At 40.8% G+C, this 12,110-nt stretch overlaps 1 protein-coding gene across 1 annotated transcript; it reads left to right on the top strand.

Moving 5' to 3' along the window:
• Positions 1-332: 332 nt before the first annotated feature.
• On the top strand, positions 333-10,146 carry lhx2b (LIM homeobox 2b). The gene is made up of 5 exons (XM_079695393.1): positions 333-563; positions 2,184-2,386; positions 3,572-3,942; positions 6,986-7,191; positions 9,460-10,146. Exons 1-5 carry the CDS (start codon positions 381-383, stop codon positions 9,748-9,750), a joined length of 1,254 nt encoding a protein of 417 aa, XP_079551519.1. The 5' UTR covers positions 333-380; the 3' UTR covers positions 9,751-10,146.
• Positions 10,147-12,110: the final 1,964 nt, after the last annotated feature.

Below are 12,110 nucleotides of genomic sequence, written 5' to 3'. Positions count from 1 at the left end.
AGGAGCAGATATCGGTGCTGAGACACATGCTGCGGGGCTTCTGTTATTGGTATGTTTATTCATCGTACATGGAAGAGAAAATATAGAAAAAATAATTTGGTAATAAGAAAGAAATAACACCTTACCTTAGACTAAATTCGACTAAGAAAACCTAAATCTGTGCGGTTATTTATGAATTAATCATAGCTGATTAATAATGAGAGCTGCAGAGATTCGGATGACGATTTCCATTGGCAGATGAGACGTAGTGGGGAGAACACGTGTCCAATTTTCCCTCATATTTTTTCCTCCCTGATCTGGATTTTTCACTTGTCACGGCAAGAAAGGAACCCCTAAAATAGGACTTGTGAGAGGCGTTTCTGCGCCGGCTTTCGCCTCTGATGGACATCTTGGCTTGCAGATCCGAAGAGAACAGTTATAATATCATCCCCTCTGCGGCAACCATGCTTTTCCATGGCCTCCCTGGAGGCAACGCGCACGGTGTGGTGGAAGAAATGGACCGGAGAGGAAAGAGCGAGTCAGCAGCCATCAGCTCGGCCATCGATATGGGGGAGTCAGAGACGGTATGAGACTGTGGCCTCGTTAGGGCAGCACAACATGTGACAGAGCGGCTCAAAGCCTTTTTTAAAGTGTTTTTAATTGCACGTTTTCACTTGGGATCGATCATAGACAACGATATAAAAATAAAGAAAAATAAAAAAAAGATAAAGCAAGGAGGAAGATCTATAGTGGATACACATCAGGGCATCTTACTAAAAAGTGCTATGACTACGAGTCCCATTATATGTTTCAAAGTAAATATATCTGCAAATAAACATATCATAAAAGAATAATAAGCACATGAAATAGCAAAATTATACTTTCAATTCACACCGAACAACTGTCACACTAATGTCCCAGATTATTGTTTAGTTGCTTCTCAAACTTCTTCCAAAAGGCTTGCCACTGTGATCCTGATCCTGCATGAAACTTATTTCAGTCAGCAGAGATTGAACTGAGCAGAGCTGAACAGGTTACACAATTACTCAAAAAGCACAATTATTGGACTTATTTAATTTTGTAAAGCAATTCATTTAATTAAATTAGCTATTTTAAATGCCCTCAAATCCCACAGTAAATATGGACAATACAGAACATATTCAGTGGTGCACAAACCAGTTAAAATATATGTATACAGGAAGATTAACAGCCAAACCCAGTTGAAAGTTTATATTGAATTGACAGGTAGAGTAAGATTGTGTTTCTTATTGTTTATTGTGTGGACACTTTCGATTAAATAAAAACAAAACTTATAATTGTAAGGTTCGGTAGTCATTGTTAAATGTACTGCAATAATATATAAATAAAACAACTAGAGAAAATGCAATGGAGGACAATTATATTTTTATTCAGTTTCCAACTTCATTTGCAAACCATTTTTCGAGGATATACGTGTCTGTGTGCATGCACGTGCGTTTTTTAGGCCTCTCGAAAATAACATTTCATGACAGTCTCGTATCGAAGCGTTGGGTTTACGTTTACGTTTAATTATCGTTGTTATTATCTTTAGGAGAAATGAAAAGCACATACATGGTGTCCATAAAATATAAATGTTCCTCTAAAAGCCACGCCGTGTGTACATGTGCCTTATTAAGAAGGTTATATTAAAACACTATAGATGCGTTTTCAAATAAGTGTATTCTGCTGCTGTATGCAATTATTATAAATATTATTATCACTGTCTCATTTTTACTTTATAGTCTCCTGTAGTAACAGTCATTCATATTCATATTTTATGGTTACTATAAGCATACACTTTCCTTGACTGTAATAGTGCTATGATTTAGTTTATTACATTTTGTTCAAAGAGAGGAGTTTGCTTTGTCTTTATCTGACAGTTTTTCATTTTAATATCAATATAATATTCAGGCCTAATACTATTATATATATATATATATATAATAGTATTTGTTGAGAAGAAATACTTTTTTTTAATCCTACAATTCTTCTTTATTCTTTTTCTAAAATCAGCCCACGTGAGAGCTGGCCTCTGAGGCTGGATCTGATGATATTTAGTATTATTCTAAAGAAATGGAATCCTCTCCCACGTTAGCCTGATTTACGTCAGGCTAACGGATGTCATAACTTTTCTACACTGTATTTCTTCCGTCCTGACTCTGTGCCCTCGTGCCTCTCTCCTACAGTCCATGCCGTGTATGCCCGGGGAGCGCGTGGCTCTGTGCGCGGGCTGCGGCAGGAAGATCGCGGACCGGTACTACCTGCTGGCGGTGGACAAACAGTGGCACATGCGCTGCCTTAAGTGCTGCGAGTGCAAGCTGAACCTGGAATCAGAGCTCACCTGCTTCAGCAAGGACGGCAGCATCTACTGCAAGGAGGACTACTACAGGTAGGGTCCACTGTCCATCCCATAGTGTCAGGGCTGCTAAGTGACACCGTTTGAGCCGAATGTCATTCCAAAAATACTTTATATTTGTCTTTCCCTTGATTTAACAAAAAATAAATCAGGTGTATTTAAAAAAACACACAATTAGCATTTTTTTCTACGTCACATATGGTGTATGGGTTTACAAAAAATGATACTGAAATATGTGCACTGAATACATGTCATATATTGTGCCATAATTAAATATCTAAATAAGACCCTAGTTCCATTACTTTTCTCAGTATGAACATATACAACAGAAAGAAAGTAAAAACGAAAAATGGAAAGAAAGAAAGAACAAAATGAATCATGCTGACTGTCTGTGGGTCTAGCAGCTCTCTATAGAAAGACCCCCCCTACACACACACACACACACACACACACACACACACACACACACACACACACACACACACACACACACACACACACACACACACACACACACACACACACACAGACAGACAGACAGACAGACAGACAGACAGACAGACAGACAGACAGACAGACAGACAGACAGACAGACAGACAGACAGACAGACACACACACTCTCTCTCTCTCGCGCGCGCGCGCTCTCTCTCTCTCTCTCTCTCTCTCTCTCTCTCTCTCTCTCTCTCTCTCTCTCTCTCTACCCCACTAATCGCATGGGAAAGCTTTGGAAAACTCCACCCATGCTTTATTATCATTCGAAAAGTGAAAATAACAGCGGTCACGTGTCCGGTTTTGTTTAAGGCCACATCAGGCTAATATTCATATTCCATATTTCAAATGAATACAGAGTGAATTAACCTGAGTAGTGCACAGGAAAAGTGAATGCATGTTTTTTTAATGCGTAAAAGTTCTGCTGCTTGCATTATAAGGCATAACAGAGTGTGTGTACACTACACACACACACACACACACACACACACACACACACACACACACACACACACACACACACACACACACACACACACACACACACACACACACACACACACACACACACACACACACACACACACACACACACACACACACCCCCACACACACACACACACACACACGTATACACACACACACACACACACACACACACACACACACACACACACACACACACACACACACTTGCAGCCACTGACGAGTTTCTGTGTTGTCCGCAGAAGATTTTCGGTGCAGAGGTGCGCTCGGTGCCACCTGGGGATCTCGGCCTCGGAGATGGTGATGCGGGCCCGGGACCTCGTGTACCACCTCAACTGCTTCACGTGCACCACCTGCAGCAAGATGCTCACCACCGGGGACCACTTTGGCATGAAGGACAGTCTGGTGTACTGTCGGCTGCACTTTGAGACTCTCATCCAGGGAGAATATCAGACTCATTTTAACCATGCAGACGTTGTCCCGCACAAAGGCCTGGGCCCGGCCAACACTCTCGGACTATCCTACTTCAACGGCGTGGGCTCGGTGCAGAAGGGCCGGCCCCGGAAGAGGAAGAGCCCCGGGCCGGGGGCCGAGCTGGCGGCTTATAACGCAGGTAGGAGCATTTATAAAGCATGTTGCGAAAGAAAGCTGGGTCATTTAAAGCAATACAGACTGCTTTCATCAATGTATATCATTGATTTATTTTTGGTTCTTAATTTTTTTTATGCGATCGTGCAAAATATTAAAAATATATATCATCGCTGCCTATTGTAAATTAAAGGTCTCTCTCGGATCAAACCCGTTATTATGAAAGCTCTCCGGAACATTCCTGCATGTCGGGTCTGCGCCCTGCTTGTTGTCGGCTTTTTGTGGAAAAGTTGACATGTGTTTTTTTATAACCTGCAATTACATATCTCTTAAATATGTATATATTCGTATCATAATCTAAGCACACAACAGTTCTGAACACGCCTTGTGTCACTTTCATTCAGTGAGGCAATGTGCTAAATAATGACTTTATAGCGAAACTGTTCCACATTTCTTTAAAGTTCTATAGAAGTTAGTTTTGGTTTTGTCAGGAGCTGTGTGTTGTGTTCAGGACCTTCACATTACTATAGTCTGCAGTTGCAGTGAGCTGATGCTTTCTGTCAGAATGTCCATGTGGAGGCCAAGCATTGTGCATGAATAAACCTGAACACTGACTGCACAAAGACAAGAGCATGCAGGCCAGGAAGGAGCAAATAGGCCTCCATAGAGAAGAAGGACAAATCAATTGTTAAATGGTGGGAAAAGGGATGTACAGTCTAACGTTTTTTAATACAAAAATAGCAGATATACTAACAGTTTGAAGTTCCACGTGTCAGATATGTGGATTACACTTTTCAAACGGCTTCATTTAGATTTCAGTAGGTCTACAATCTGCAGCAGTCTAAGGTTTGTAACATCTCTGACTGTTGTAAATGATCATCTTAAAAATGATTATGTTTAATGCTTAGTCATGTTTCATTTAATGCGATCTGTGATAAAGAAAAACGTTTTTGGATGCTCTGGCTTTTGCTTTGGCCCTTATTCACTTGTCAGATTACATCGACATCTACAGACCTCCCCCCCACGCAACACACACACACACACACACACACACACACACACACACACACACACACACACACACACACACACACACACACACACACACACACACACACACACACACACACACACACACACACACACACACACACACACACACACACACACACACACACACACACACACACACACACACCTGGGGCAGGGTCAGCCTTGGTATGTTCCAGAGAAATCAGTGTGATGTGAAGAGTTATTCACCGGAATAGAGAGCAGGAAACTTCCTGAAGGTAGAACTGTCTGGTTGGGTCTCATTTTTAATTATTGAGTTAGTAAATCTTCCTATTACTAGTTTAAAAAGAAAGTTGATTACAATCCCATCCAGTATATTTAGTTAATAAATCTTCATCTTTTTCATTTTGACAGTCTTGGTTGATTTACAGTAAATAAGTTGCTCCCGTGTAAATAATCACCCCCCCCCACACTAGTTTTCACTGGAAGACTTATTTTTACTGTGTTTTCTACCTGAGCCAACACATCACTTTCTTTATTTTAAGATGCTGCCACTTATAATCATTATAATTAAAGATAAAAGTAAACTGCTCGAAAACAAGTCAAATGTTTCCACCTATCAGTGTTGGACTTTGCTTTAAGAAAATAGTTTGTTCTGAAATTATAAGAACAACATATTTCATCAGGAAGGTAACAAGGAGAAAGGAAGCCTAGTTTCAGAGCATTGTTTGTTTTTGGTAAATACACTGAAGAGAAATCCTGTGAAGAGAGTCAGGAGAGGGAGAAGTGCGCCCTCTTCTGTTTCAGACCAGAAACAACACGAGCTTCCCCTGAGCCAGGACTGAGAACACGTGGAGTCCTGAAGCTCTGAGGAAACATTGCGAAAAGTGTGTGTGTGTGTGTGCGCAGCATCTTAACAAAAAGCAGCCTGTATCCTGTTTGTGTGCTCACACACACACACACACACACACACACACACACACACACACACACACACACACACACACACACACACACACACACACACACACACACACACACACACACACACACACACACACACACACACACACACACACACACACACACACACACACACACACACACACACACACACACAGGATACAGGCTGCTTTTTGTTAAGATGCTGCGGCATATGCTTTGGCCGGAAAGCAGCATTTGTTCGGCCTGGTGTGTACGGACTAATTAAGTGAAGTGTTATTCTGATGATTTCACTCACTTCATATTCATCATTTGCATTCTGATATTGAACACGAACTGTTATGCATGCAGCAACACTTTGTATATTGCCAAGAAATCTGCAAACTGGGACAAATACATGTGTGTTGTTGTTGTGTGTGTGTGTGTGTGTGTGTGTGTGTGTGTGTGTGTGTGTGTGTGTGTGTGTGTGTGTGTGTTTGTCTGTGTGTGTTTGTCTCTGTGTGTGTGTGTGTGTGTGTGTGTGTGTGTGTGTGTGTGTGTGTGTGTGTGTGTGTGTGTGCATGTGTGTGTGTGTGTGTGCGTGCGTGTGTGTGTGTGTGTGTGTGTGTGTGTGTGTGTGTGTGTGTGTGTGTGTGTTGTGTGTTTGCTGAAGCCAGTCTCCCACCTCCTACCAGGACAGAAAGACATGTAGAGACAGACAGACAGATTTGACAGCCTCAGTTCAAACTTTTCTTTCTTTCTTCATAAATCATTTTCTCCACTCCTCAAACTCAACATTAAGTGTATATTACATATAATGTTGCATTTCTTACTATTCTTGCTCATAGTTGTGGTTTCCTAAGAGTTTATGATCACATATTTTTGGGTTTTTGAGGTTTGAAAAGAAAAATATAATTCTTATACAATGAATTTCCAGATGGTCTGTGCTTAAAAAATTAGCAGGCTTTCATTACTGGGCTCATGGAAATATTAGGAGCTAAATAGTGTGTCACTTAAAGAGGAGAGCCTACAGTGTTCCATACAAACAGCCAATCAGAAGTGAGGGATTGAACACGTCTCAATAATGATGGTTGTGATTGAATCTGTGTCTAACCCGCTGTCCTTTCCTGTCGCAGCCCTCAGTTGTAACGAGAACGACGGCGAGTCCATGGACCGGGACTCCCAGTACAGCTCCAGCCAGAAGACCAAGCGCATGAGGACGTCCTTCAAGCACCACCAGCTGAGGACCATGAAGTCCTACTTCGCCATCAACCACAACCCAGACGCCAAGGACCTGAAGCAGCTGGCCCAGAAGACCGGCCTCACCAAGAGGGTCCTTCAGGTACCCACAGCTATACTGTCCTCCACTGTCTTTGTCTGTCCTCCACTGTACTATACTGTCCTCCACTGTCTTCTTCTGTCCTCCACTGTACTATACTGTCCTTAACCGTCCTTATCTGTCATCAGTTCTTTATTGTCTTTCACTTTCCTGCACCATCCTTTAAGGTCTGTGTCTGTTCTTTTCTGTCATTTTCTGTGCCTTTCTGTCCTTCACTGTCCTCCACTGTCCTTTTCAGTCTTTTTCTGTCCTTTACTGTATTATACTCAATGGTGTAGGAGACAAATGCTATCAGGGGTTAAAGAGCTTCTCTTGTTTTCTGCACATCAAGCTTCTTCCAAATGTAAACTAAAGAAGTGAGGTTTTACTGGAAGGAGCCCGCTGCTTATTTTAAGATGTTTCTATTCCGGTGAAATTCTTGGAAAGAAAACTGCAAACAAGCTGAACAAGATCAGAAAGAAGCCTTTTTTCTCACTTAGATTAAAACATTTAAGAAATTATTTTTAAAAGCTGCATAAAAAAGAATCAGAGATTCTAATTACCTCAAGCAACGATAAACATTACAACATTCAATGCATGTTTTTATAGATTGCAAAGTTACCTCTGAAAAGAAAGCCATAAAACAAATGTGATGTAGTATTTCAGTGGAAGATATGATGTTATGTTGAGTACTGAGAGATGAAAAACAAAAACCTCTGTAGTACACACAAAGAGAGAGGAAGCACAACACAGCGTTTGATTTCCACAAAAGACGACAGCAAATTATCTGGGGGACTGAGAAGAATAAAACTGAGACAAAAAGGTTTCTAAATCAAATTCTTTCTGAGGAGGAAAAAAATCCTCCCGCTGCTTTAATTAACGCTTGCAGAAAACAAAGCAGTCGTTTTGCTTTGATGCATTCCAGTTTTCACGCCTGTTATTCCAGCGGAAGCCGTTTCCCATGGCTCCGTCATGATTCCAGCACTAACACTGCTACACTGCAGACTCAGATTCTCATTTTCAGTATTGAAAAAGAGAGCAAAGATTTTTTGTGTATTAAAATAGTATAACATTAACAGCAGGGACAATGAGGAGCAGGATACGTGTTTCAAAAGTGTGCTGCAGGGCCTTTTTAACGAGAGTAATGACTGAAATCATAGCTGCTTTTATCCCTATACACACACACTATAGACAGGTCAATTATTATCTTTTACACTATCATCTAAAGCAGGAAGCCAAGGCTCTACTTTCATGAGCAAACATGAAAGAAAAGTGTATTTCTGTGGCTACCACTGGCTTTGACTGGAGAGAAAGGCTTTTATGAGTTTTTCACACAGAGTTGTGTTTTTAAGTGTTCTTTTATCCTTGACTCTAATTCGCAAACACACTTTTTAAAGGCACGAGGAGATGCTCATCCGTGTGTGTTGTGCTGCAGTGTGGCGAGTTAATATAAGTCTACTTGTGTTTCTGCAACATCAAAAATTATTCTTTGCAGTTTTGCTGCAAAAAGTCCATCAAACTAAAAACAGCAGCAGGATGTGTCAGATTTGGTGAGGGCTTGGTTACATTTAGACTCAAAACGTCTGGGTTTTTGTTAGGGAAATAGCTTCTGTTGAGCTGCTAATTGATGCACTGTGTTAACCAGAATCAGAATACCTTTATTTATGAGGGGACATTGACATTGTTACAGCAGAAAAGAGCCAAAGACAGCTTAATGTCCATCGATTTCAGCATAGTTTGAAACATTTGATTACACAGATTCTGAATTACCTCTAGTTGTGTGAATTATATAAATGTACACTATTTTATATTTTATTTATATTTATATATATTTTATATTTATTCATTTCCTGGTTTATAATCCCGGACCTTGCACGGAACAAAGAAAGACAAAGAAATTATACATGTGAAAATATGTCTGTGTTGTAAGGACACTAGTTCTAGAAGGAGATGCTACATCCGAAATGTTTAAACTGTCCTTTATACTGATGATGAGATCCATAAATGGTGAAGACCTATGTCTAAAAACGTTGAACCTATTATTTTTTATTGAAACTTAATATTATTGCTTTTAACTAAACCAATATTATTATATGAAATATGTTGACATCATACATTTAATTAAAGTCAACGTTTCAGTTGTTTCAGTGTAGATGGATAAAACAGATAACATTAGGGATACAACAAATATATTTGTTTGTGTAATGTAAAGCTGACCCGTTGGTAATGATTAAATATGAGGGTCTTCAGGTGGTCCGTTCCTATAGTAACAGGATGATGTTGTTCCTGCAGGTCTGGTTCCAGAACGCCCGGGCCAAGTTCAGGAGGAACCTGCTGCGGCAGGAGAGCACGGGGGGGGACAAGGCCTCGGACGGCTCCACGCTGCCGGGGGGGACGCCGTCGGGCCCGGCCTCAGATATCTCCAACGCCTCCATGAGCCCCTCCAGCACCCCCACCACCCTCACAGACTTGACCAACCCAACCATGTCCACCGTCACCTCAGTGCTCAGCTCCGTGCCGGGCGGCATGGACGTCCACGAGTGCCGGAGCCCGTCACAGACCACGCTGACCAGCCTCTTCTGATGCCCTCCCCTCCCCCTCTCAACTCTGCTCCTCCCTACTGGATCTAAAACTAAGAACTGTTGACTCCTTCCAACATTACATGGATTAGAGAAGAGAAGGTAACGGAAACATGAAAAAAGAAATCATTTCGCTCTGAGCCCATTAGAGACTATTTGCATAGTGAGGCGGCCGGGCCTCATACAGATGGAGCAGTTGTTGTTATTTTGATGTTGTTGTCTTGTCGAGAACTGAGGAGACTTGATTTGCATTTTTCAATGTTTACAGAAAGAGACTGCGGGAAAAAAGAAACTGCTTAATTTTTAATTCATTCATTTTTTCCAGCACAGTATTTATGTTGTTGTTCAAGAGTCACTGTTAGAAAGGATTGTAAAATATTCTTTTTTTGAAAATCTGAGATTAAACACAGGTTACAATATTCTACGACTGCCCCGTGCCTTACAGTCCACTTCATCTCAAACAGCATCACACAAAATGATTGCACTGCAAGAGAGTCATGACCTCCATTTGTACATGTGTGTGTGCCTGTGTGTCTGCATGTGTGTATTTTACATACAGTGATACGCAGTGTGCAGCGCTTTCATTTCTAAAGCTCCATTCAGTGGTTAGGTCTGATGAGAGCTGGGCAAACGAATGATTCTCCTCGTCATGTTTTTACCTCTCTTTCTCACTTTGTCAAAAACAGGATTCAAGCAGAGCTACACGAGGATGCTATGTTTGAAAAGCAATTATTATTGAATCATTTAAGTTGAATGCACTTTTAGAATTGGCAAACTGGGACACAGGTCACATACAGAACTGAGACGGGGGAAATAAGTGGATTATCTCACATCACATTTTCTTAGACTAAAACTTATCATTTTGTTTATAATACAACACATTTACTGTGAAAATCCTGACACTGGTGGCACTGATCAGATCCTGACTGAGCTCTCACAATTATACAAACATCCCTGCTGATCCTACTTTTCTTTTTCCATGATGTGATAAACAAACTACATTTTTTGGTGCTCTTTTAGTCTTCCGGTCACTCAGTATTCACCCTCACACACTGATCAGCGTCATAGAAGGTGTGAAGACACTCACAAGCGATCAGGGTTCATTCTCTTGCCGGTCTTCCCGTCAGTGGACGAGCGGCTCCGGAGCTGCAGCTGCCTCTCAGTGTACACACAGTACTACTACACACAGTACTACACACAGTAATACACACAGTATTGTATACTGTCAACGTTTCAGTATTTTTCAGTGTATGCTTTTGTGATTCCTCCAGAGCTCATAGTGGAAGTTCAGACACTGAGAGGTCGGGGTTCAGATATATGTAAATGCATACTGATTAACATAGCTGACATCTCTCAGTATACATTTTGGCTTCTTGTTTCTTGACATTTGCATTGTTACTCATAACCATTCACTTGCATTTTGCTCATTAAGCTTGTTATAAGTTTGTTTCTGGATGGAAAGACCTGACCTGAGTATAGTGAAAAAATTAGGGTGTCATTCTCTGGGATGGCCTACCGGGCACAAAACCTGGTGGTATTATTGTCTGTTTTCCATCTTCACCTAAGTTTAATAATGAGGGTGCAGTTTTCAACTAATCGCTATCACATTTGTGAGAAACTAAATGCAAAGAGAGAATCTGGAGAGAATCAGCGAGTCTGGCAGGATACATCTGTGTTCTATTAGTATTATAGGGGGCTTTATGTATACATTCCAAGGTGTCCAATGTCTCATAATCTGCCCATACTCTGTAATCAGTGAAAATTATTAATAATTAATATGGGAAATGTAGGAAAATAATTCCAATTTCGAAGTAAACAAATAAGATTCAGGTTTTTGGGTACACCAAATTTGAATGAAAAGGACTTCTGAGATGACGTATGAAGTAAGATTACAATTTGTTTCGATTAATTAATTAATTAATTAAGTATGACACTATATTATTGTTGCCCTTATATAAACAGGACTTCATCATGTTCAGATATCAAAGTTAATACTTATTATGCAGACTGACCCGACCTCTGCCGGAAAACCATGCTTTAAAACTTTAAAAAACACAAAAAAAACGAACGTGAAAGTACAAATGTACATGTCATGCATCAAATCAGAAGTGTGTGTGTGTGTGTGTGTGTGTGTGTGTGTGTGTGTGTGTGTGTGTGTGTGTGTTTGTGTGTGTGTGTGTGTGTGTGTGTGTGTGTGTGTCTGTGTTTGAAAGAGTGTGTGAGTGTGTGTGTGTGTGTGTGTGTGTGTGTGTGTGTGTGTGTGTGTGTGTGTGTGCGTGTGTGTGTGTGTGTGTATGTGCACTGCTGCAACCTCCTGTCTCTGCATATTATGTCTGATTATATCATTTCATGAGGACCGTTCAT

Source organism: Notothenia rossii, assembly GCF_949606895.1.
Source record: "Notothenia rossii genome assembly, contig: scaffold_309, whole genome shotgun sequence".
NCBI lineage: Eukaryota > Metazoa > Chordata > Actinopteri > Perciformes > Nototheniidae > Notothenia > Notothenia rossii.
This window is presented reverse-complemented; position numbering and strand designations above follow the sequence as displayed.

Coding starts and splice junctions, on each gene's coding strand:
- lhx2b (XM_079695393.1), top strand. CDS start 381: ATGGACATCTTGGCTTGCAGATCCGAAGAGAACAGTTATAATATCATC. Junction 2,387..3,571: donor TGCAAGGAGGACTACTACAG/GTAGGGTCCACT, acceptor TGTTGTCCGCAG/AAGATTTTCGGTGCAGAGGT. Junction 3,943..6,985: donor GCTGGCGGCTTATAACGCAG/GTAGGAGCATTT, acceptor TTCCTGTCGCAG/CCCTCAGTTGTAACGAGAAC.